Consider the following 27353-nt stretch of genomic DNA (forward strand, 5'->3'; position numbering starts at 1 on the left):
TAAACTTGACCACAATGGTTTTTATTATGTCATTAAAAAGTCTTAGTCCATTGTGTGACACTGATTTCAAGGTCCTGAACAGTCAAAATGATGTTTTTCATGAAATGTGATGATATTTGAAGGAAACCAGATCAAAGTATGAAAAATGACTGTTTCTTCTGCACTGATAAAGTTTGATCATAAAGTTACTGGTCCCCTCCCCGATGTCAAACACTTGGATCCATTATTAAGGGGACATCAATTTAACACATTTTAATACAACAATGGTAACATGATATTCTCTTACCTAATTTAAATAAGTAGCACCAACAGAGAAGGCGTGTTTGCAGAGAGGCTAAATAGCTACTCTACTGGTGCCAAAATTTTACTGTAGGGTGTCAGAAAATCTTAAAAGTTCACCTTGTTCATCTATGGCAAAGATACTTACACATTTCCCCTTTCATCTGTGTCTGGTGTTAGCTAGTTACTGGCTAGCTAGGGCTTATCAAGTGAACACAGCCATCAGTGCTGCTGTGAACCACATCACAAGAGACATGCCAAAATGGGGAGATATTTTTTATTATGTAAACAATGCAATTAAAAAAACATTTTTTAACCCCTTTTTCTCCCCAATTTTGTGGTTTCCAACTGGAATTTACAGTCTTGTCTCATCGGTGCAACTCCCGTACGAACGCGGGAGAGGCAAAGGTCGAGAGCCGTGCGTCCTTCGAAACACAACCCGGCCAAGCCGCACTGCTTCTTGACACAATGCCCACTTAACCTGGAAGCCAGCCGCACCAATGTGTCGGAGGAAACACCGTACACCTGGCAACCGTGTCAGCGTGCACTGCGCCTGGTCTGCCACAGGAGTCGCTAGTGCGCGATAAGACAAGGACATCCCTGCCGGCCAAACCCTCCCCTAACCCGGACGTCGCTGGACCAATTGTGCGCCGCCCCATGGGTCTCCCGGTCGTGGCCAGCTGCGACAGAGCCTGGACTCTAACCCAGAATCTCTAGTGGCACAGCTAGCACTATTATGTCGTGCCACTCGGGAGGCCTAATTGATGCAATTTCAATGTTGTTTGAGTTGCTTTGTGTCTCACCAAATTAGCTTGAGATGATTTCACTGCTAACTGCATCCAAGTTGCTTGACATAAGCCTTTGAAAGAGCTGTCAGTCAAGGCGAGCTCATAAATATAAGCTCCCCGCTCACTCAGCCTGCCTTTTCAAACTTCCTGGTAGTTAGCCATGAGAGAATGACTTTTCAGAATTACTGTTCAGGATCTTTAATAAAAAACATCTGAATACATCGGCTCTAAATGTAAACAAACAAAACGGTGTCAGCGGATGCTATAACTTCAAGTCTTTATGTACACTGATGTGCAAACGTCGCCATGTAGAGTAGTCAGACTTTCTTATAACGAGCATCTGGTCACAGGTACCCTTTTCACACCACCGTGCTGAACAAAACCAAACTGTTGTCACATTGTCCTTTTCAGGTAGGTTGCAGCAACCATGGCGCAAGCCATATCATTACAGCTTGGTTTGGCTCTGATCGGTTATTTGCAGTTGTGTGAAAAGCAATTGGACAAGTCCTCACATGTCCATTCCTTACGGCCATGTAGCCACTGTTACCCATAGACCCAGAACTCACCAGTGACCTCTAGTGGGGCTGTACTGCATGGCCGCCCTCTAGCTCTTCACCTCACTGTTCTTTAGAGACTCCAGCAGGCCCTTTATCCTCTCACTGGCCGGCTCCCTCTTCCTCTTCTTACGACCTTTAACCCCGGCCACCTGGGAGACCGAGGGCATGAGGAGCGCTGCCAGGCCCCAGGGGGCGTTGTTTCCGGTAGCGCTGCCGCTGTGCGGTACGTTGAACTCCCGCTGCTGCAGCATCCAGGCGCTCTCCCGACACAGCGCCACGAAGCGCTCCAGTTGCGTTCCGTTAACATTCTTACTGACGTTCAGCGCGGGCTCAAAGGGGTTCTGGATGTGCAATGGGGACATCTCGGGTTTGTTTTGCTCCCTGCCCTGTGAGACAGAGAGAAAGAAAAAGTAAGAGATTGAATGAAAGCAAGCGAGAGAAGGAGAAAGCTTGAGATGGAGAGAGAGAGAGAAAAAGTAAGAGGGAACGAGACGGTGAAAGTGAGAAAGAGCTGTCAAAACACCAACTGGTCTTTATACACGGTCCATCTATCTTATTGGTCATGCTGGTGAGGTCAGGTGTTTTGTGGCTGTTGTTATCTATGCCACATGGGCCCAGATAGAATGGATCGGGCTGGTCTGAGTCTGGCACACCTCTCCTCTTCCCAGGCCAGGCTAACACGTGGCTGTGTCTGCGTTCTAAATGGCTCCCTATTCCCTATATAGTGCCCTACATTTGACCAGGGCCTATGGCGCTCTGGTCAAAAGTGGTGCACTATGTAGGGAATACAATGCCATCTGGGACACAGCCAGTGTCAGCTTAGCTATGAGGAACGAGCCTGGGGGCAGCACCAGCAGGGTAGACACAGATTCACCACGCCTCATCTATCATACCACTGACCCTCTCTGACACCATCACTAGGCTGGTCCTAGATCTGTTTCTGCCATCTTGCTAAGTCCTTGTCACGCATGACAGCAAGGCTACACCATTGCTGCTTTGGATAATGTGTCTGTGACACGGGGATAGGGTGCCATTCGGGACGTAAGCAGAGCCCTCCAAGGTTCTATGCACGCAACCTACCCACCTGGGTTCAAATAGCTTTGGTTTTCTTTCAAAAGCTTTAGCTGCTGCCCGATCGAGCTTGCCTGACGAAATGGAACCAATGGAATAGTCCCAAAGGTGCAACACTCCAGTCTGGCTCAATCGAACCACACAAGGTATTCGACACTAAACAAGTACTATTTGAATTCAGGTCAAACATGGCCTGCAAAACATCTAACTCCTATCTAAGCCTGGGGTTGTAACAAATAAATAAAAAAGGCTGACTGGATAGACTGCGAGAGAAAGAGAGAGGTGGAGCCTCCAGCTCCATTGGATGGAGGGATTGATGACCATAGAGCATAAAGCCATCAGTCAGAGAGAGAAGTGGAGCAGGTAGAGAAGAGGAGGGAGAGATGGTAGGTAGAAGGAGACAGGAGAGAGACAGCACACAGTAAAGATGATTGATGGTGGTTTCTCGACTACTGAAAGGCAATGGCCACCACGCTTCCGACAGGCCTTCCTTCAATACGTCAATCCTGACCCTGGGACATGCACACGACTGACCCCAGGTTAACGTCTTTACTACACTATATCTTTAGACTAAGGAGGAGCGACAATGAAAATGAGCAACCAAGCAAAAAAAACTATCTGGGTAAATGGTATCCAAATGAACAGGCGTCTAAGACTGAATAAACACGTTGTGTGTTTTTGCTTACTGAGCGTAAAGAACTAGAGGTTGGGTTCATATAGAGATGGGTGGAGGAGGAGCAGCCATCCATCACACAGTCCTCGGACGGCTGTAGTCTTAGCAGGCACCGAGGGACGTCAGTGTGATGTTGGTGTGTGATCGACAAACAACACTTTACGATCACTAGCTTCCCTCAGAGCTGGCCATTTATAAACTATGGCAATTAGGCACAGGGGTGAAAGAGTCTCTGTAGAGCTAAAAGAAAGAGGTTATTTCTGTTTAAAGCTTTCAGTGAAGCACTGTCACCTTATGTCGAAGGATGAATGGAGAAACAGAATGACTTGCTAGTTGACGCAGATTAAAACAAAAATGGCGTGTGTGTGCACGCACATGCTTTATACTTAAAAATGTATAATTGAACCTTTATTTAATTAGGCAAGTCAGTTAAGAATACATTCTTATTTACAATGACGGCCTACACCGGCCAAAACCAGACGATGCTTAGGCCAGTTTGTGCGCCGCCCTATGGGAGTCCCAATCATGGACGGATGTGATGCAGCCTGGATTCGAACCAGGGATCATTGTAAACCTGCCACACACACACACACACACACACAATACATTTATTAAACATAAGAATGAGTGTGAGTCGTCACAACCCGGCTCGTGAAAAGTGACAAAGAGCTCTTCTAGGACCAGGGCACAAATAATAATAATAATAATCAATAATTTTGCTCTTATTTAGCCATCTTACATATAAAACTATTTGTTCATTGAAAATTGTGAATAACCACAGGTTATAACTCTGCAATGTTGGTTTGTATTGGAGTGAGTCTCTGTCTGAAATCATTTTACACACACAGTCTGTATCTGTATTTAGTGTTCATGCTAGTGAGGGCTGAGAATCCACTCTCACATAGGTTCATGGTTGAAAAGGGCATCCGTGTCTTAACAGCGTGATTTGCCAAGGCAGGAAACTCTGAGCGCAGCCCAATCCAGAAATCTGGCAGTTGCTTCTGATTAAATTCAATATTCACAGAACCACTTGTTGCAATTTCGATGAGGCTCACTTGTTCAGATATCGGTAAGTGGACTGGAGGCAGGGCATGAAAGGGATAACGAATCCAGTTGTTTGTGTCATTCGTTTTGGGAAAGTACCTGCGTAATTGTGCACCCAACTCACTCAGGTGCGTCGCAATATCAGACTTGACAATGTCCGTAAGCACGAGTTCATTTCCACACAAAAAATAATACAATGATGGAAAGACCTGTGTGTTGTCCTTGTTAATGCAGACAGAAGAGAGCACTAACTTCATAATCATAGCCTCAATTTTGTCTCGCACATTGAATATACACTACCGGTAAAACATTTTTGAACACCTACCCATTCAAGGGTTTTTCTTTATTTGTACTATTTTCAACATTGTAGAATAATACTGAAGACATTAAAACTATGAAATAACACATATCGAATCATGTAGTAACCAAAAAAACATATTTAAATATACACTGCTCAAAAAAATAAAGGGAACACTTAAACAACACAATGTCAATCACACTTCTGTGAAATCAAACTGTCCACTTAGGAAGCAACACTGATTGACAATAAATTTCACATGCTGTTGTGCAAATGGAATAGACACCAGGTGGAAATTATAGGCAATTAGCAAGACCCCCCCAATAAAGGAGTGGTTCTGCAGGTGGTAACCACGGACCACTTCTCAGTTCCTATGCTTCCTGGCTGATGTTTTGGTCACTTTTGAATGCTGGCGGTGCTTTCACTCTAGTGGTAGCATGAGACGGAGTCTACAACCCACACAAGTGGCTCAGGTAGTGCAGCTCATCCAGGATGGCACATAAATGCGAGCTGTGGCAAGAAGGTTTGCTGTGTCTGTCAGCATAGTGTCCAGAGCATGGAGGCGCTACCAGAAGACAGGCCAGTACATCAGGAGACGTGGAGGAGGCCGTAGGAGGGCAACAACCCAGCAGCAGGACCGCTACCTCCGCCTTTGTGCAAGGAGGAGCAGGAGGAGCACTGCCAGAGCCCTGCAAAATGACCTCCAGCAGGCCATAAATGTGCATGCGTCTGCTCAAACTGTCAGAAACAGACTCCATGAGGGTCGTATGAGGGCCCGACGTCCACAGGCGGGGGTTGTGCTTACAGCCCAACACCGTGCATGACGTTTGGCATTTGCCAGAGAACACCAAGATTGGCAAATTCGCCACTGGCGCCCTGTGCTCTTCACAGATGAAAGCAGGTTCACACTGAGCACATGTGACAGACGTGACAGAGTCTGGAGACGCAGTGGAGAACGTTCTGCTGCCTGCAACATTCTCCAGCATGACCGGTTTGGCGGTGGGTCGGTCATGGTGTGGGGTGGCATTTCTTTGGGGGGGCCGCACAGCCCTCCATGTGCCAGAGGTAGTCTGACTGCCATTAGGTACCGAGATGAGATCCTCAGACCCCTTGTGAGACCATATGCTGGTGCGGTTGGCCCTGGGTTCCTTCTAATGCAAGACAATGCTAGACCTCATGTGGCTGGAGTGTGTCAGCAGTTCCTGCAAGAGGAAGGCATTGATGCTATGGACTGGCCCGCCCATTCCCCAGACCTGAATCCAATTGAGCACATCTGGGACATCATGTCTCGCTCCATCCACCAACGCCACGTTGCACCACAGACTGTCCAGGAGTTGGCGGATGCTTTAGTCCAGGTCTGGGAGGAGATCCCTCAGGAGACCATCCACGACCTCATCAGGAGCATGCCCAGGCGTTGTAGGGAGGTCATACAGGCACATGGAGGCCACACACACTACTGAGCCTCATGTTGACTTGTTTTAAGGACATTACATCAAAGTTGGATCAGCCTGTAGTGTGGTTTTCCACTTTAATTTTGAGTGTAACCTCAAATCCAGACCTCCATGGGTTGATAAATTTGATTTCCATTGATAATTTGTGTGATTTTGTTGTAAGCACATTCAACTATGTAAAGAAAAAAGTATTTAATAAGAATATTTCATTCATTCAGATCTAGGATGTGTTATTTTAGTGTTCCCTTTATTTTTTTGAGCAGCGTATTTTATATTTGAGATTCTTCAAATAGCCACCCTTTGCCTTGATGACAGCTTTGCACACTCTTGGCATTCGCTCAACCAGCTTCACCTGGAATGTTTTTCCAACAGTCTTGAAGGAGTTCCCACATATGCTGAGCACTTGTTGGCTGCTTGTCCTTCACTCTGCAGACCGACTCATCCCAAACCATCTCAATTTGGTTGAGTGATTGTGGAGGCCAGGTCATCTGATGCAGCACTCCATCACTCTCCTTGGTAAAATAGCCCTTACACAGCCTGAAGGTGTGTTGGGTCATTGTCCTGTTGAAAAACAAATGATAGTGGGACTAAGGGCAAACCAGATGGGATGGCGTATCGCTGCAGAATGCTGTGTTGGCATGATGGTTAAGTGTGCCTTGAATTCTAAATAAATCACAAGCAGTGTCACCAGCAAAGCACCCCCACACCATAACACCATCTTCTCCATGCTTTATGGTGGGAAATACATGTGGAGATCTCACAAAGACACATTGGTTGGAACTTAAAATTTCATTTTTTTTCAACTCCAGACCAAAAGGACAAGTATCCACTGGTTTAATGTTCATTGCTCATGTCTCTTCTTCTTATTGGTGTCCTTTAGTAGTGGTTTCTTTGCAGCAATATGACCATGAAGGCCTGATTCACTCAGTCTCTTCTGAACAGTTGATGTTGAGATGTGTCTGTAACTTGAATTCTGGAAGAATTTATTTGGGCTGAAATTTCTGAGGCTGATAACTCTAATGAACTTCTCCTCTGTCTTCCATTCCTGTGGCGGTCCTCATGAGATCCAGTTTCATCATTGCGCCCGATGGTTTTTGCGACTGCACTTGAAGAAACTTTGAAGGTTCTTGACATTTTCTGTATTGACTGACCTTCATGTCTTAAAGTAATGGACTGTCATTTCTCTTTGCTTATCTGAGCTGTTTTTGCCATAATATGGACTTGGTCTTTTACCAAATAGGGCTATCTTCTGTATACCTCCCTACCCTGTCACAACACAACTGATTGGCTCAAACGCATTAAGAAGGAAAGAAATTCCACAAATTAACTTAACAAGGCACATATATATTTTGATTTGTTTAGTTTAATACTTATGGTTACTACATTTTTAAAAACAATTTTCACTGTAGTGTCCAAAACGTCTTTCAAGCTGTTGGCAGCAAGAGCCTCTCGGTGGATGCTGTAAAGTGCCCAAGTGGAGTCGGGAGCAACTGCTTACACGCACGTTACCACTCCAATATGTCTCCTTGTCATGGCTTTGGTACCAACACATCTTGACCATCAGAGTCCACTTCATTTCACAAAGCTGTCTAGTACTTTAAAATATCCTCTCCTTGTTGTCCTGGTTTCCAGAAGAGGATGACTTCCTTAATTGACCCCCCATAAATGTAACAGACATATACCAGGAGCTGTGCCAGGCCTGCCACGTCTGTTGACTCATCCAGCTGTAATGCATAGAATTCACTGGCTTGTATGTGAAGCAGTAACTGTTTCAAAACATCTCCTGCCATGTCACTGATGCGTCGTGAAACTGTTGTTTGATGGAGTAATTGTCTGTATAGTTTCTTTGGGCCTTTTCCTCCATTCTGTCCCAGCCATATCTGTGGCAGCAGGAAGTCTTCCACAATAGTATGGGGCTTGCATGTCCTAGCCACTCGGTAGCTCACCATATGAGACACTTCTAGCCCCTTCTTATTAATGGTATCTGTTGCTTTTATACATTTCTACAAAAAAAAAAAACTTGCCCAAATGTATAGCCCAGTTGGATAATATAAATGTACTGTTTGAAAATGTAAAAAAATATATCATTTTTCATTTAAAAATGTGAATCCCATTTTTATTTGGCGTACCCCCGACGGCATTGCTCGTACCCCTGGGGTTTGGGAATACCCGATTTAGACCATACGCAGGTCATAACAAGTTTAAACCGGTGCGCTGGTAAAACTTTTGAGTAGCCGTCAAAACTCAAGATTTAAAAATGTTTAAAAAAAGAGTATATGGCGAAGACGCGCTAGGCATGTTTCTCTCCACTAATGCGCACTGACTCCCGCCAATTAGTGCGCATTCATTGTTTGTCTGTGTGTTACCTTTCTGATATTGATCGACATGCGGTTGAACGCGAAGGTTCCATAGAACTCAAAGAACTCCTGCAGCAGTTGCTCTGAAAGGAAATACAAAAGAGTATGTTAAGAAATACTACATTCATACAGATGAAGAAACCTGTTTCCATGTGGAAATGAAATCACATTTATGCTATGGGCCCACCTAATGTCTCTGTGTTGTCTTGCAGTCGTATTTTTGTGAAGTCGCTGACAAATGTGCAGTCGTTTCCCTCGATGACACTCTTATCTAGAGGGCCTTGTAGAAAAGGGTGGGGTGGGGGAGCATAAGGTAAATGATAAGGTATATACCACAAGGTAAGACACTACACACAAGGTAAATGACACATTACACATGCAGGGCCTTGTATAAGAGAAAGGGGAAAGCTTAAATTACATACAATATACTAGATGTCTAGTATCTAATCTTTGTCTTGTTCAGGCTGCCCAATTCCGGTCCCGGAGGGCCAAAACACTTCTGGTTTCTACTTGGTATTTAATTGCACTCACCTGGTGTCCCAGATCTGAATTAGATCTGAATTAGTCCCTGGATGAAAAACAGAAGTGTCACAGCCCTTCAGTACCAGAATTGGGCAGCCTGAACAAGACAAAGATTAGGTCCCCATAAAATCTGTTTTATCATTTGCCTGATTCTGTTTTTCCCCCAAATTCAGTTCTCTCCATTTTGTTTTTCCAGGTTTTAAGTCTCAAAATCAAACTTTAATAGAAAACAACAAAAGTGGATGTCCAGAGCAATGCTTAACCCTATACATTCATACCTGTATACAGGTTGAAAATGGCTGAATTGGGCACCAATAAGCATTGGAACGAAGTGGCTGTAAAGTAACATGCTATCAGTGGAGGCTCCACAGAGGAGGAAGGGGAGGACCATCCTCCTCAGTGAATTTCATAAAAATAATGAAACATTTAAAAAAGTTATAATTTTTAGATAAAACTATACTAAAACACACTGTTTTGCGATGAAGATCTACAGTAGCCTCAGCAGCACTCTGTACGGTAGCAACATATTGTAGCCGGAGGACAGATACCTTCTGAGCCCATATGGGTACATTGACTTCAATACAAAATCTAGAAGGCTCCTGGTTCTCACCCTCTTCCATAGACTTGCACTGTAATTATGACAACTTCCAGGGGATGTCCTCCGACCTAATAGAGCTATTGCAGTATGAAATGGCATGTTGTCCACCAAATCAAAGGATCAGGGAATTGATCTTGTACTGAAAGCATAAGCTACAGCTAGCTAGCACCGCAGTGAATAAAATGTGGTGAGTCGTTGACTCAAAAGAGAGAGAGAAAGACAATAGTTGGAAAAGTTTTCAACAAATGAATTTCTTCCAAAATTAAGCAAGAGAGCTAGCCACATTTTGAAGTACATATATACAGTACCAGTCAAAAGTTTGGACACCTACTCATTCAAGGATTTCGCTTTATTTTTTACATTGTAGAATACTAGTGAAGACATCAAAAACTATGAAATTACACATATGGAATCATGTAGTAACCAAAAAAAAGTGTTAAATAAAAATATATTTTAAATTTGAGATTCTTCTAAGTAGCCACCCTTTGCCTGGATGACAGCTTTCTACTCTTTGCACCTACACCCCATTTTCCAGGAATATTCTTATCATGTTACTGAATGTATCCAGAGTATTTTCGGATTTTGTTGTCAACAAATGCGGTGAAAATAACAGTAAATGTAAAATACACATTTAAAATCAACAGTGTAATGTTCATATTCAGTCATCAACTGTCATGCACTCACCTTTTGTCTAATACATATCCCCATTAACACCAAACTGTTCGCTTTCAATTGCTACCATGGTTATGCATGTGCTTTTTATATTTCTTCTGAAAGAAACAGTTTAATTAAGCCCTATCGATATACGCCAATTCACATGAGTGTAAAGGAGACCACTGAGTTCTGTGGAAAATCTAAGAAATTTAGTGCACAGCAGCAAAAACAACACAGTTACACCTGGGATAAGCAAACGTACAGTTAATAACACAATAGAAAGAACTGCCAAATGGGGATTTATCTTGACGGAAAATGTTGTAGTTAGGGATTGTTAGGGAAGATTCAGAATTTGTTGGTAACATATGTAAGATGTTTTTATATTCATCAAATGTGTGTAAGTTACTTCTCATCAGAATGGTATTTTTGTATAATGCTGTGGCGAGGTTGCAGTTATCTGTTCTATGTCAAAACTAAGTTGCATGGGCCGCTGAGAGGGGAGAGGTCAAAGTGTCATCATGTGTAAACATATCTTTTACTCCCTACCTTTCCCAGTGGGGAAAGGAGGGTGGCAGTGTCTGGAATCAGTCTATGCTCCCTCTAATGTTGTTTCTATCTTAACCTATAGCCTCATTCTCCTCTCCGTGAGTTTGTCCAGGATTGTTTGTATTTAGGGTTGGTTGTATCTAAATGACAATTTGATATATGCCTGTTGATATGGAGGGTTGGTTTATGGTGCTGGGGTTTGAGTAAGGAGACAAAGCTGAACAATGAATCATGCCGATGCCGTCTTATCCTGTGTATCTTTGCTATAAAGGATCCCATTTTGCCGTTGTGTGGGGACTCTCAACTTTTCATTAGAGATATTGAACTGTTGAAAGTGAAAATGCTATAGAGCTTATATAATTAAAGATGGACTTTGATAACTAACTCTGACTTGTGTGTGTGTGGTTTGCTCCCATGATTTGGTAAGAAGAGGAAATTTCCACGACAGGCTGGACCAGTCGTGATGGATCAGCGGGGCTCCGCGTCGGCAATAAAGGGTCCAGGCCAATTGGCAAAAGTATTGTTGCCCACAAAATTAGCAGGTATACCTCTTCAGCTAGCCGGGAGATGGGCCTAGCTCGAGGCTAGCTCAAGGCTAACAGGTGCTTGCTTCGGGACAGAGGCGTTAGCCAGCAGTAGCTAGTCAGTTGCAGCTAGCTAGCTAAGATGATACGGTGTAATGGCCCAGAGCTTGCGGCAGGAATCCGGTGATGTGGTGGAGAAAAGCAGTCCGAAATGCTCTGGGTTGATATCGCTTTGTGTAGACCGGCAGGGATTGACCGAGCTAAAACTGGCTGGTGTCCGATCTAAAAAGGCGAAGACCGCTAGCCGTGGATAACAGTGACTACTAGCTAGTTAGCTGGCTAGCTTCTGATGGAGGTTCCGGTTATAACGTATAAAAATAGCAGATCAATACAACATTGGGTGAGGCGGGTTGCAGGAAAGTATATGTAGATCGTCGGTGGAAAGTGAGATTAAAAATATGTACGAATAAAAAAAACACGAAACCGACTCTTTACATGGGACAAGACAAACACACGTCCGACTGCTACGACATCTTGGATTAACGTCTGGATTACGTTATTCCCTCCACAACGCAGATTTTTACAGAGCCTTAAAAGATGAATGTTGTCACTCAGAAAACTGACAGGCAAAGAGAGGGATGGATAGAGAGCAAAAAAGGAGGAAGAGATGTCAAAGAGAGCAATTACAAACGAGAGAAAGAAGAGGGAAAACAGAAAAAAAATTCTGATCAAGCTTAGCTCTCCATCAGAGCCTTGGTACCAATCTTCTTGACCATGTCAGCTGAGGGTCAGAGGAGAGGCTGGTGGTGTGTATGAATTTGCTGTGCGTGATTAAATAGATGCCCAATGCTGGGAGGGTCTTGGCCCCTGCCAGAGTGATGGGGCCTTTAAGCACTATGTGATGCTGCCTGGGATAGTGTCTCTGTCTAGGCTAAGGTGGATGGAGGGAGGGAGGAATGCAATTATCTGACAGCCAAGGTGACAAGGGAAGCAGGAGTGTGAGCATCACTGCACTACACCAACACAGATATTTGTTGACAACGAGGCTCAACAATCAATTGCTTGAAATTAAATAAATAATAATTTAATAACCCAATTGCCACTCGCTCAGTGGTCCATTGCTACCCGCTGAATGTCAATTTCCACCTTTCTGAATACAACTTGGAAGTGTAACAATGCAGAACTACAGACTACTATTTGCTAGCTCTTTTGGAGGTGAGATACCGATAGTATTGATTGTTAAATTGTCCACAGTGCTCCATTGTAAGATACCTGCTAGTTCCTTGAGGTGGTCCAGGGTGGGTAGGATAGGAATAGTTCTCCTCTGGAGGAAGAATAGGACCATGACAGTGAGAGAGAAGTTTGAGATCCAGGCTCCAGGTATGCTGCTGGTGATACTGTGGGCCCGAGCCCAGCACCGGACACTGAACACCAGGCAACGCACCCGCCGGTCCAGCCCCCCATACAGGTACAGAAGCTCCGAGCTCTTCATCGCTACCCTGTGGACACACAGAATGACAGTTAAGACTACAGTAGTCTCATTAAATGACACACTTAACCCTGTCTCCGCCTTTAAATGGATCTTTCTTAAAATTACTTTCTATCACCATTCCTAATATTAAAATGTATATGCTATTTTCGATCTGATATATATTTGTTTGATATGATAGTCTCTGTACAAAACTTCTCAATCTGATGTGAGAAACCATGAAGGTTACAGAAGTTGGTGAGAAGAGAATATGAAAGACAGTGGCACAATATCCTCCAGAGGGCAGCATTTAGCTGAACTTTACAATTCTCACTTAGTACCAAAACATCCCTCTATTTTGAAAGGTTCTGTATGACAAACCGTGCATAACCATAACCTTCTATGATTTAACATAATCATTGAGAAACGCGCTCTACTCTACTCTATTTCCTAATAAACTGTGGCATGGCTGGGTTTGTTTCTGAGCATTAGAAGGTGTGTATGTGGTAGCTTACCTCTCAGGCTAACCACAGTATCCGTCAGACCAAGAGAAGAAGTGAAACAACAAGCAGTCTCACTTCTCCGCCCTTTTGCACTCTCTCTCTCTCTCACCCTCCCTCCCTCCCTCGAGCCCTCTCTGTCCCTCCCTCATTGGTGCCCTCTCTCTCTCTCTCCCTCCCTCCCTGGTGCCCTCTCTGTCTCTCTCCCCTCACTCATTGGTGCCCTCTCTCTGTCATTGGTGCTCTCCCTCCCTCCCTCCCCCCCTCCCTCATTGGTGCCCTCTCTCGCTCTCTCTACCCCTCCCTCATTGGTGCCCTGTCCCTCTCTCCCCCTCCCTCATTGGTGCCCTGTCTCTCTCTCCCCCTCCCTCATTTTGCCCTGTCTCTCCCCTCCCTCATTGGTGCCCTCTCTCATTGGTGCCCTGTCTCTCTCTCCCTCATTGGTGCCCTGTCTCTCTCTCCCCCTCCCTCATTGGTGCCCTGTCTCTCTCTCTCTCTCTCTCCCCCTCATTGGTGCCCTGTCTCTCTCTCCCCCTCCCTCCCTCATTGGTGCCCTCTCTCTCCCCCCCCTCCCTCATTGGTGCACTCTCTCTCTCCCCCTCCCTCCCTCATTGGTGCACTCTCTCTCTCCCCCTCCCTCCCTGGTGCCCTCTCTCTCTCTCCCCCTCCCTCCCTCATTGGTGCCCTCTCTCTCTCCCCCTCCCTCCCTCATTGGTGCCCTCTCTCTCCCCCTCCCTCATTGGTGCCCTCTCTCTCCCCCTCCCTCATTGGTGCACCCTCTCTCCCCCTCCCTCATTGGTGCACTCTCTCTCCCCCTCCCTCATTGGTGCACTCTCTCTCTCCCCCTCCCTCATTAGTGCCCTCTCCCTCTCTCTCCCCCTCCCTCATTGGTGCCCTCTCCCTCTCTCTTCCCCTCCCTCATTGGTGCCCTCTCCCTCTCTCTCCCCCTCCCTCATTGGTGCCCTCTCCCTCTCTCTCCCCCTCCCTCTCTCTCTCTCCCCCTCCCTCATTGGTGCCCCCTCCCTCATTGGTGCCTGACTAGTTTCAGGGCATAAACACAAGCCACCTCTTTTTTATGTTCCCTCTTTTCCTCCCCCCTCTCTGGTGCTCAACCAGTTTTGGACTAGGCAGCTTGGAACCAGCATTCAGAGCCGTTTCTACATAACTTCAGTTTCTGTCTCGTTTGTGCAACGCCAGTAGATTAAGGGCAACGAGGAACTAACACGGTAGAGAGTTTCGATGAAGCATGAGAGCTAAATGCCATTTAAAAGGGTGACTAATAGTTCTGTGAAAGGGAACGTTAAAGATTAACAATTCAAAATCACATCTAGGCAGGCAGAAATGTGCTTTCATGATTCACAATTGTTTAAAAAGGCACTGGTTAAGCATCATAAAAGCTGTTCTAATTGAATCACACTGATGATTAACCATGATGGATGTAAACCAACTTCTGTTTGAGACTGATTAAACCAAAAAAATATGCTTGATCTGTGACCGTGTGTGCGTGTGTGTGTGTGTGTTACCTATTGTTAGCCGTGAGGTCACACTGGAACCCTGACGGTTGGTGGGCGAATCGGACTAGGGGACAGCGAGCCTGGAGGATCTTCTGCACCCCGACACAGCCAGGCCCAAACTGGTCTACACACTCCCCGATCACAGACAGGATACTCTGGGTACCCGCCCGCTCAGACGCAGACCTCTTTGTCTGGTACTCCAAGGAGAGCCCTGCTTTTGGCTGGGCAGATGGAACATAACATTTTTCATTACTGAAACATAGTGCTAAAATGCATAGGGTTACAGAGAGCATTGTGAGTGAAGATGGCAGGCCCAAGGCTGAAAAAAAATATGTATGGACAACATAGACACTAGCAATTGCGTGTGCCTGCCCACATAAGGGTTTAATATTTTACCAGAGAATCTATCAATTTTCCTTCCCAAGAAAATTGAAAAAACGTACAAGGCATCCCGGTATTCCCGTTCTATTGAAACGCATATAATGCCAGCGGGAGAAAAATCTGACAGGATTATACCACTGTTAATGGAGAAATATATACATGAATCTAAAATCTTCTTGTTGTATTTGTTGCCATTTAATCAAAGTTCTCTCGAAGTCACCACGCTATATCGTTGATATAACCTTAAAAAAAAGAAGTTGGCCGAGCAGGTAAAAAATGACCATTGGTCTAGTAAACATTACATTCGCTTTAGCCTACCTTTGACGGAAAAATGTCAGACAGCTTGTTGACCCGTCTCTCTCCCTTTGCACCTGGCTATCGGGGGAGTTTGGGAAGGTGATGGGTTGTTTTGCCTTCATGATATCCCGCTTGTTGTGGTGACTGTCACAGGGAATTGTCTACCTTAACTGCGTCCAGAGGTCATGTGTAGCCTGCACGTATAGTAAGCAATTACATTTATAGAAGCCATGCAAGAAGCCTAAGGGACGTTTTACAATTTAGTCATTAAGCAGAAGCTCTTATCCAGAGCGACTTACAGTTACTGCATTCATCTTAAGATAGCTAGGTGGGACACCCGCATAGAAAGCACATTTTTCCCTCGATAATGTAGCTGTCAGTAGTCAGAGTTGGGGGGGGGGTCAAGTCAGGGATGCATTTTATTTTATTTATTTTTGGAGGGGGGGGGGGGGGGGGGTCGAGGTGAGGAGGAGGATTATTTAAGATACTGTCTGAAGAAGTAGGGTTTCAGACGTTTTCGATTTATGGGCAGGGACTCTGCTGTCCTCGCTTCAGGAGGAAGCTGGTTCCACCAATGGAGTGCCAGGACAAGGAACAGCTTGGACTGAGCTGAGCCTGAAGGTAGGGTTCCGTAAGTAAGCACCATGGTCTTGCCAGTGGAGTGTGCGGAGAAGCAGAGTGACATGAGAGAACTTGGGAAGGTTGAAAACCAGGCGTGCTGCTGCATTCTGGATAAGTTGTAGGGGTTGGATGGCAAAAGCAGGGAGCCCAGCCAACAGCGAGTTGCAGTAGTCCGGACGGGAGAGGACAAGTGCCTGGATTAGGTCGCTTCCTGTGTGAGTAGGGTTGTACTCATGAGACAAACCTGCAGGAGCGAGTCACTGCTTTGATGTTTACAGAAAACAACAGGGTGTTGTCCAGGGTCACGCCAAGGTTCTATGCACTCTGGGATGGTGATACTGTGGAGTTTTCAACCGTGATGGAGAGGTCTTGGCGCGGGCAGGCCTTCCCCAGAAGTAAGAGCAGTTCCATCTTGTCGAGGTTGAGCTTGAGGTGGTGGGCCGACATCCAAGTTGAGCTATTTGCCGGGCACGGAGAGATGCGTGTCGCCACCTGGGTGTCAGAAGGGGGGGGAAGGAGAAAAGTAGTTGAGTGTCATCCGCATAGCATTGATAGGAGAGACCATGTGAGGATATGAACCGAGTGACTTGGTATATAGAGAGAAGAGGTGAGGGCCTAGAACTGAGCCCTGGGGGACACCAGTAGTGAGAGTACGTGGTGCAGACACAGATTCTCTCCACATCACCTGGTAGGAGCGGCCTGCCAGATAAGATGCAATCCAAGTTTGCAGAGCCTGAGACACCCAGCCCTGAGAGAGTAGAGAGGAGGATCTGATGGTTGAGAAAGTTGATCATAGACAGCACGCTCAAGTGTTTTGGAAAGAAAAGGGATACAGGTCTAGTGTTGGTTTATTGAAGAGATTAACAACTCGGGCCATTTTGAAGTCAGATGGGACACAGCCAGTGGTCAGGGATGAGTTGATGAGAGAAGGGAGGAATGGGAGAAGGTCTCCAGAGATGGTCCGGAGAAGAAAGGAGGGGATGGGGTCAAGCGGGCAGGTTGTCAGGCGGCCAGACAACACTAGTTGCAGGATGTCATCTGCTACTGGGGACTTTATGTTGAGTAAATATGGTAGGCTGCTAGCGTTGTGATGACTGGTCTAATGTTTGAATGAAGCCAGAGTTGATAGGCTACGTCGCATGTGCATATTTAGCATTTTTGCATCTCGGCTAAATTGACCTTCTCTCTCTGCATATCATCTCACCAGTTGTGACATATTCAATGGATTCTTTTTTTCTGTGCTGATCTGATGCAACGGGATGGTGGCAAGGTAGGAGAAGCTGTCGCACCCAGCCCTTTCCATTTATGGCGACTTAAGTAAATCACACTGAGCGTTGATGATTGATCATGCAGATAGTAGAGCAGGGAAGGCCTTAGATAAGCCAGACTTAGACAAAAAATACCGGTTTCTCAACATTATTTATCTCGGGAAATGAGAATGGTTTGGGCGGAAAATCTCGGTAACCTGGTTCCCACTTTTAAACCCTACCATACATAGAGAAAAGTGCATCATTTCAATCTAATAAAACCAAGTCAATATTTGCAAGTCAGATTGACTCTCAACATTCACATAGAAGACAGAGCTTTGACAAGCTCTGCAAACTCTCTTTACGCACAAGGGTCTTCTGTTTCTACTGAACAGCCTTGACTACAGGTGAGGAAATGGTGATTTGTAGCATTGTGCACATCTCTCACTTCCCTAAGATCCTTCTTAGCGGAATGTTTACCCAGTGTGTGTGTGTGGGAGCGCACGAGAGAGAAGCACTGATAAAGGCCTTAGTGGGCCTCTTATGGGGCTTTTCCCCCACACTATAATGTCAATGTAAAAAAAAAGGGAAGTCCCCCCCCCGTCTCTTTGAACAAATGTTCTACAGCGCAACAACAGTAAGGGTCTGGTTAACAGGGTTCTTGATGTCCTATCTTACACAAGCTATTGTAACGATAGATGTAAACAAAGGCAATCTAATTAAAAAGGAGAAGGTATGAGGCAGAAAACACGAGACAAATCTCTCTACAGCTGTTTTATGAGATGAAAACAAACCGGAGGTCAAAATTGGCATCTAAGAACCATGACAAAAAAAGGTAAGGGATAATCACTTGGAGAGATTCCCGGAAGCTGTGTAGCACTAGCATAATCTTTCCTCCATTGCTTATATGATCTAATTTCAGCGCTATGAAGCTTTTGGGAAACAGACCCGATGTGTTTTTCTCGTAGATTCCTACCTAAACTTGCCCAATAAAAATAAAAATAAACGTTTTTTCCCCCCCGTTGATGGACGTTTTGCTACGGTGTGCCCTACTGAACGTGACTGATGTGGTTTCTACATAGTCCTCATCCTCACCCTTTTCAGATTCCTTCCACTGATGCCGTCCAGGTCCAGAAACATGTCTAGGTCACAGCCCAGCTTCCCGAAGCCGTTGACAGAGGAGCCAAAGGGCCGAATGGTGCATTCTGGGAAATATGCAGCAGCTATGTCCTTTAGAAGAGAGCAGACCAGGAAGCGCAGGCAGACGTTCTCTTCCGTCAGCTGGTACGTCTCTGTAAGGGAGGAGATTTGTTGGTCTATCTGAGATAAAGAAAGAGAGAACACCAAAACAGTGTTATTTGTCTGTTCAATATTAAGCCTAAAGCAAGGGTTATCTGGAGATCCTTGTTAACCAACAATAATATAGTTGAATATCTTGTAAACAATTAGCACAAAAGCTAACAATACCTATACGTTGTCCCTGAGACATACAGTACCAGTCAAAAATGTGGACACCTACTCATTCAGGGGTTTTTCTTAATTTTTGGGGACTATTTTCTACATTGTCATCAAGGCAAAAGCCTGGCTACTAAAGACTGGCTATATAAAATATATTTTGATTTGTTTGTAGTACCACTGTTTTGGTTACTATATGATTCCATATGTGTTATTTTATAGTGTTGATGTCTTCACTTGTATTCTACAATGTAGAAACTTTTCACTGGTACTCTATGTATCTATGCTAATCTTTAATCAGACAGACAACTTCAGTCGTTTAGCTAGTATTTGAAACCAGGTCATGTCGACCTACACTGGCTTCTTTGGAAAGTCTCTGTATGAGTTCGTTAATGTGTATGGTGGTCTGTGGTTGGCACGGAGGGGCGGACTGGCCATTGGACATGTCCACAGGACCAGCGTTTCTGAGCGAAAGCAGTCTGGACTTGAAAGGCACTGTAGCTTCATGGTTGATACTGGGGATGGCCGTCCCTTCGTGGAGTGATGTGAGGCTCTCCTTGTTGGAAAACTCCACCACAGCATATGTACCCTGGAAGGCCAAACATGAGCACAGTGACAGCACAGTCAGTTAACTTTCACAACCTTTTCAGCATGTTTTTTATTTATTTACTTATTTCTGAGTGTTTATTTGTAGACTCACATCTTAGCACAACTGAAATACTTACGTAGCTTTCATAAAAGAAACATTTGTTGATATCTCCATGTCTGGATAAATAGCTGAGGAACTTTTTCTCGTTGGTTTTGGCCGGGCAGCTGATAAGGACAGATCTCTCTGCCTGCTCTATCTTCTCCTCTTGGACTGTGTAAAAAGATTTGTTTCCATCCTTTGAGTCTAAAACCAAGAAAACATGGACAGACATACTTTAGCAAGATGATATCATTTATTTTGGTCTGAAAATCGTAACCCATGTCAAAATCTAGCCATCATTAAAATTCTAAAGACAAGGCAAAAACAAAAGAGTCACATCATGGCAAATTAATTTATAACATTCATAGGACGCCAACTACCTTCAGTATGTTCTGGCCGGGGGAGTTTTATTAAAGAACCCTGACGCTCATTCTGAATGTTAAAATGCACGGTTTGGGAAACATAAAGGAATGCATCTTTCATATCAGCAATAAATCATTTTCAAAAAAACTTTAAAAAAAGGTTAGATTACTACACTACCTTTATAGGGTTAAGGTTCCCTCACTGCCATATGTCCATGTTACAGCGCTTGTTAAACGGAAAACAGACGTTAGAAAGAGGAGTACCTGCGCTAATTACACTGATCAAAAATACAAAACGCAACATGCAAATTGTTGGTCCTCATGTTTCTTGAGCCGAAATAAAAGATCCCAGAAATGTTTCACGCGTACAAAAAGCATATTTCTCTCAAATTTTGTACACAAATTTGTTTACATCCCTGTTAGTGAGCATTTCTGCTTTGCCAAGATAATCCATCCACCTGACAGGTGTGGCATATCAAGAAGGTGATTAAACAGCATCATTACACATGTGCACATTGTGATGGGGACAATAAAAGGCCACTCTAAAATGTGCAGTTATCACACAACACAATGACACAGATGTCTCAAGTTGAGGGAGCAGGCAATTGGCATGCTGACTGCAGGAATGTCAACCAGAACTGTTGCCAGGGAATTGAATATTAATTCAATTCTCCAAGCCGCCTCCAATGTCATTTTTGAGAATTTGGCAGTACGTCCAACCGGCCTCAAAACCACAGACCACGTGTAACCATGCCAGCCTAGGACCTCCATATCCAACTTCTTCACATGCGGCACCGTCTGAGACCAGCCACCTGGACAGTTGATGAAACTGTAGGTTTGCACAACCAAAGAATTTCTGCACAAATTGTCAGAAACCGTCTCAGGGAAGCTCATCTGCATGCTAGTCGTCCTCACCAAGGTATTGACCTGACTGCAGTTTGGCGTCGTAACCGACTTCAGTGGGCAAATGCTCACCTTTGATGGCCACTAGCATGCTGGAGAAGTGTGCTCTTCACAGATGAATCCCGGTTTCAATTGTACCAGACAGATAGTGTGTATGACAACATGTGGGCGAGTGGTTTGCTGATGATAACGTTGTGAACAGAGTAGAGGTCGGCCGATAAAGATTTTTCAACGCCGGTACCGATTATTGGAGGACCATTAAAGCTGATACCGATTATTCAGCCGATTTTTTTATATATTTATTTGTAATAATGACAATTACAACAATACTGAATGAACACTTATTTTAACTTAATATAATACATCAATAAAATCAATTTAGCCTCAAGTAAATAATGAAACATGTTCAATTTGGTTTAAATAATGCAAAAACAAAGTGTTGGAGAAGAAGGTAAAAGTGCAATATGTGCCATGTAAGAAAGCTAACGTTTCAGTTCCTTGCTCAGAACATGAGAACATATGAAAGCTGGTGGTTTCTTTTAACATGAGTCTTCAATATTCCCAGGTAAGAAGTTTTAGGTTGTAGTTATTATAGGAATTATAGGATTATTTCCCTCTATACCATTTGTATTTCATTAACCTTTGACTATTGGATGTTCTTATAGGCACTTTAGTATTGCCAGTGTAACAGTATAGCTTCCGTCCATCTCCTCGCTCCTCCCTGGGCTCGAACCAGCAACAACAGCCACCATCGAAGCAGCGTTCCCCATGCAGAGCAAGGGAAACAACTACTAGAAGACTCAGAGCGAGTGCTAACTAGCTAGCCATTTCACTTCGGTTACACCAGCCTCATCTCGGGAGTTGATAGGCTTGAAGTCATAAACAGCGCAATGCTTGACGCACAACGAAGAGCTGCTGGCAAAACGCGCAAAAGTTCTGTTTGAATGAATGTTTACATGCCTGCTTCTGCCTACCACCGCTCAGTCAGATACTTAGATACTTGTATGCTCAGTCAGATTATATGCAATGCAGGACACGCTAGATAATATCTAGTAATATTAACCTTTATTTAACCAGGCAAGTCAGTTAAGAACACATTCTTATTTTCAATGACGGCCTGGGAACAGTGGGTTAACTGCCTGTTCAGGGGCAGAACGACAGATTTGTACCTTGTCAGCTCGGGGGTTTGAACTCACAACCTTCCGGTTCCTAGTCCAACGCTCTAACCACTAGGCTACGCTGCCGCCCCAATATCATCAACCATGTGTAGTTAACTAGTGATTATGATTGATTGTTTTTTATAAGATAAGTTTAATGCTAGCTAGCAACTTACCGTGGCTTACTGCATTCGCGTAACAGGCAGTCTCCTTGTGGAGTGCAATGAGAGAGAGGCAGGTCATTATTGCGTTGGACTAGTTAACTGTAAGGTTGCAATATTGGATCCCCCGAGCTGACAAGGTGAAAATCTGTCGTTCTGCCCCTGAACAAGGCAGTTAACTCACCGTTCCTAGGCCGTCATTGAAAATAAGAATATGTTCTTAACTGACTTGCCTAGTTAAATAAAAGGTATATAAAATAAAAAATAATAAATATATATATATATTTTTTTAATCGGCGCCCAAAAATACAGATTTCCGATTGTTATCAAAACTTGAAATCGGCCCTAATTAAATCGGCCATTCTGATTAATGCCCCATGGTGGTGGCGGTGTATTGATATGGGCTAGATATAAGCTACGGACAACAAACACAATTGCATTTTATCGATGGCAATTTGAATGCACAGAGAAGCGTGATGAGATGCTGAGGCCCATTGTCGTGCCATTCATCCGCTGCCATAACCTCATGTTTCAGCATGATAATGCACAGCCCCATGTCGCAAAGATCTGTACACAATTTCTGGAAGCTGAACATGTCCCAGTTCTTCCATGGCCTGCATACTCAGACATGTCACTCATTTAGCATGTTTGGGATGCTCTGGATCAGCGTGTACAACAGCATTGTTTCAGTTCCCACCAATATCCAGCAACATTGCACAGACATTGAAGAGGGGGACAACATTCCATAGGCCACAATCAACATCCTGATCAACTCTATGCGAAGGAGATGTGTCACGCTGTATAAGGCAGATGATGGTCACACCAGATACTGAAAGGGTCTCTGATCCACGCCCCTACCTTTAAAGAAAAGTTTAAAAGCTATCTGTATTCCCAGTCATGTCAAAATAAATCCATAGATTAGGGCCTAATGAATTTATTTCAATTGACTGATTTCCTTATCAAATTGTATTGCCTGCATACACATATTTAGCACGTTATTGCAGGTGTAGCAAAATGCTTGCGTTCCTAGCTCCAACAGTGCAGTAATATCTAACAATACACACAAATCTAAAAGTTAAATAATGGAATTAAGAAATATAGAAAAATTAGGACGAGCAATGTCGGGGTCCGGAATATGAATATATATGATATGGGATGTATAGACCTTGTGGATAGAATACGTGGTATATCTGTAGGATAGAATAGTATATGTACAGCAATAGTTGAATAGGATGGCCTTGACTAGAATACCGTATGACGCATTGATTAAACAAATCAAAATATATTTTATATGAGATTCTTCAAAGTAGCCACCCTTTGCCCTGATGACAGCTTTGCACACTCTTGGCATTCTTTTAACCAGCTTCATGAGGTAGTCACCTGGAATGCATTTCAATTAACAGGTGTGCCTTATTAAAAGTTCATTTGTGGAATTTCTTTCCTTCTTAATGCTTTTGAGCCAATCAGTTGTGTTGTGACAAGGTAGGGGTGGTATAAAGAAGACAGCCCTATTTGGTAAAAGACCAAGTCCATATTATGGCAAAAACAGCACAAATAAGCAAAGAGAAATGACTGTCAATCATTACTTTAAGACATGAAGATCAGTCAATCCGGAAAATTAAGAACCTTGAAAGTGCCGTTGGAAAAACCATCAAGCGCTATGATGAAACTGGTTTTCATGAGGACAGCCAGATTATTGGTTCTGAAAACCATGTCTTAGTGAGATGCAGAGTAGGTGAAAGTAATGATATCTGCATGCTGCATGTGTGGTTCCCACTGTGAAGCATGAAGGAGGAGGTTTGATGGTGTGGGGGTGCTTTACTGGTGACACTGTCTGTAATTTATTTAGAATTCAAGGCACACGTAACCACCATGGCTACCACAGCATTCTGCAGCAATACGCCATCCCATTTGGTTTGTGGGACAATTATTTGTTTTTCAACAGGAAAATGAACAAACGCGCCTCCAGCCTGTGTAGGGGCTATATAACCAAGAAGAGTGATGAGTGTTGCATCAGATAACCTGGCCTCGACAATCACCGACATCAACCCAATTGAGATGGTTTGGGATGAGTTGGTCCGCAGAGTGAAGGAAAAGCAGCCAACAAGTGCTCAGCATATTTGAGAACTCCTTCAAGACGGTTGGAAAATCATTCCAGGTGAAGCTGGTTGAGAGAATGCCAACAGTGTGCAAAGCTGTCAAGGCAAAGGGTGGCTACTTTGAAGAATCTCAAATATAAAATATATTTTGATTTTTGGTTACTACATGATTCCATGTGTGTTATCATTGTTTTGATGTCTTCACTATTATTCTACAAAGTAGAAAATAGTACAAATAAACAAAAACACTTGAATGAGTAGGTGTGTCCACATTTTTGGCTGGTACTGTCAGTATTCACATCCTCAAAATTGAGCTCAGGTGCATCCTGTTTCCATTGATCATCCTTGAGATGTTTCTACAACTTGATTGGAGTCCACCTGTGGTAAATTCAATTGATAGGACAATTATTTGGAAAGGCACACCGGTCTATATAAGGTCCCACTGTTGACAGTGCATGTCAGAGCAAAAACCAAGCCGTAGAGCTCCGAGACAGGATTGTGTCGAGGCACAGATCTGAGGAAGGGGACCAAAACATTTCTGCAGCATTGAAGGTCCCCAAGAACATAGTGGCCTCCGTCATTCTTAAATGGAAGATGTTTGGAACCACCAAAACTCTTCCTAGAGCTGGCTGCCTGGCGGGGAATGGCCTTGGTCAGGGAGTGGTCACTGACAGATATCCAGAGTTCCTCTGTGGAGATGGGAGCACCTTCCAGAAGAACAATCATCTCTGCAGCACTCCACCAATCAGGCATTTATGGTAGTGGCCAGACAGAAGCCACTCCTCAGTAAAAGGCACATTACAGCCTACTTGGAGTTTGCCAAAAGCCACCAAAAGGACTCTCAGACCATCAGGAAGAAGATTCTCTGGTTTGATGAAACCAAGATTCAACTCTTTGGCCTGAATGCCAAGCATCATTTCTGGAGGAATCCTGGCGCTATCCCTAAGGTGAAGCATGGTGGTGGCAGCATCATGCTGTGGGGATATTTTTAAGCGGCAGGGAGACTCGTCAGCATTGAGGGAAAGATGAAAGGAGCAAAGTACAGAGATCATTTATTAAAATCTGCTCAGGACCTCAGACTGGGGCAAGATTCACCTTCCAACAGGACAATGACCCTAAGCACACAACCAAAACAATGCAGGAGTGGTTTGGACAAGTCTCTGAATGTCCATGAGGGGCCCAGCCAGAGCCCGGACTTGAACCCGCTGGAACATATCTGGAGACCTGAAAATAGCTGTGCAATAATGCAGAGAAGAATGGTAGAAACTCCCCAAATACAGGTGTGCCAAGCTTGTAGCATCATACCCAAGAAGATGAGGCTGTAATCGCTGCCAAAGGTGCTTCAACAAAATACTGAGTAAAGGGTCTGAATAATTATGTAAATGTGATGTTTATTTTTTATAAATTTGCCCCCAAAAACTGTTTTTGCTTTATCATTATGGGGTATTGTGTGTAGATTGATGATGGAAAACACTATTTAATCCATTTCAGAATAAGGCTGTAACGTAACAAAATGTAATAAAATACTCTCCGAATGCACTGCATTCGATGTCATTCCGCTCCAGCCATTACCAGGAGCACGTCCTCCCCAATTAAGGTGCCACCAACCTCCTGTGTTGTACAGTAAGTGTATATTGTGATATGAAAGTAGAGGGCTTTATTTTTCTAGAACTGTACCGCAATTGAGAGTCCATTCACATTCAGATAGCTTATTTAGCTGCCAGAACCAATTCGCCTCGAAACAGAACATGTAGCTAAGGTCCTTGGTTTAACGTTAGGCTTATTGGGCTAGTCGATATCATGCAAGAGACAATGGCTCTAGCTACATGACCTGACAAGTGGAAGGGAGTTTGTGTTGGAGATTAGCAGTTATCCATTGATACTCTTTGGAGAACTGGCAGCTCACTATAATTAATAGACATGTGACTCGTTTCAGGAAACCAGGCGTATGTCGCTTGTCACTACTTCACAGGAAAGCCATTTGAATGGAAACATGCATTTTGATCATTTAAAAAAGTTTTTTTTTGCCAGAAATGGGAAAATGTGAACTTTCATGTGCCTTAATAACAAACGTGTATGCCATCTGTAAATACAATTGTTAAATTACGAGCCTTGTTGGTTAAGCCACAGAAAAAGACAGCAACCTTCCCACTAGCCATGATTAGCTGAGATAATGAGTGGGCTGGACATGTGAAGAGAGGAGTTCAGATTGGTCTGCCATACAGATTGCTTCTGTCCATTTGAGCTAGCCAGTCTGTGTTGGTAATCCTGGTGAACGTGTCTTTTTTTAATGTATTGTTTAGTGGAGCTGCATAGGTGTTGATCTCCACTTTCTGGAGGATCTAGTTTTGAAATCAGTGGTAAACAAATCATTGGCCTGAGCGTGGCTCTGAACGATCCGAGATCGAAACGAGATGGGTGGGGCTAAAGCTTAAGAGGGTGTGAACGATGCTGAATGGGTGTAGACAAAGAAAAGCTCTCCAGTAGCTACCAAAACATTCAAAGGCCGTTCTCAAAAGTGAGAAGTTTATCAACTTTCAAAGCAGAATTACTTAACCATTGTTCCTCAAAAATTATGATATACCATTCTGTAACTCTGAGTCTCTACGTTATCCAATGTAAACAAATAAATAAAATGCAAATGTTGCTACATAAGACCTATTTGATCCGGTCGGTCACATTTGGCTAGGTAGTAACGTCAGCAATCTAACGTTACAAGTCATGTGGTTACAGCCCTGTTGTGTGTGTGGTCGGTGGATGAGAAACCTACCGATTTTATATTTCTTATTGGGTGCATCGGTCTTCGTAGCAGCAGTACTAGTTCCGAACTTTCTTTGAAAACATGAATCTACTTTTTTAAAGCATTTAGAGAGGCTGCCCCTCAAATGCAACTTGCACAACGCAATGGAAGACGCCATCGCTGCACTGAGACTGCCGTGAAAGCGCATGCGTGTGCTGTATGTTCTATGGCATCCGAAACGTGACAAAAATCAAAGCTCAATCAGCGTCAAACATGAGTTTTGCGTTTTTCCTATATTTGCAAGACCAACGAGTGTATGGTATGGGCCCTCAGTTATGTAACCTGTAAATAGTCTCATGGTGACACTTTTTTTTAATCATGCTGTCACTATATAGTCA

General features: G+C 44.0%; 1 protein-coding gene across 1 annotated transcript; it reads right to left on the reverse strand.

The window, feature by feature from the left end:
* Positions 1 to 27194, reverse strand: mtpap (mitochondrial poly(A) polymerase). Its single transcript, XM_020507379.2, has 9 exons — positions 26986 to 27194; positions 19571 to 19737; positions 19201 to 19434; positions 18486 to 18710; positions 14854 to 15065; positions 12635 to 12861; positions 8706 to 8798; positions 8528 to 8601; positions 1 to 2010 (listed from the first exon to the last, which is right to left on the reverse strand). Exons 1-9 carry the CDS (start codon positions 27161 to 27163, stop codon positions 1672 to 1674), a joined length of 1749 nt encoding a protein of 582 aa, XP_020362968.2. The 5' UTR covers positions 27164 to 27194; the 3' UTR covers positions 1 to 1671.
* Positions 27195 to 27353: the final 159 nt, after the last annotated feature.

Source organism: Oncorhynchus kisutch, linkage group LG18 (assembly GCF_002021735.2).
Source record: "Oncorhynchus kisutch isolate 150728-3 linkage group LG18, Okis_V2, whole genome shotgun sequence".
NCBI classification, from domain to species: domain Eukaryota; kingdom Metazoa; phylum Chordata; class Actinopteri; order Salmoniformes; family Salmonidae; genus Oncorhynchus; species Oncorhynchus kisutch.

Excerpts from the sequence above, each read along its gene's own strand:
- mtpap (XM_020507379.2), bottom strand. The coding sequence starts at position 27,163 with ATGCGCTTTCACGGCAGTCTCAGTGCAGCGATGGCGTCTTCCATTGCG. Across the intron at positions 12,862-14,853 it reads GACCTCACGGCTAACAATAG|GGTAGCGATGAAGAGCTCGG; the intron begins GTAACACACACA and ends GTGTGTCCACAG. Across the intron at positions 8,799-12,634 it reads CCACCTCAAGGAACTAGCAG|GCCCTCTAGATAAGAGTGTC; the intron begins GTATCTTACAAT and ends CTTTTCTACAAG.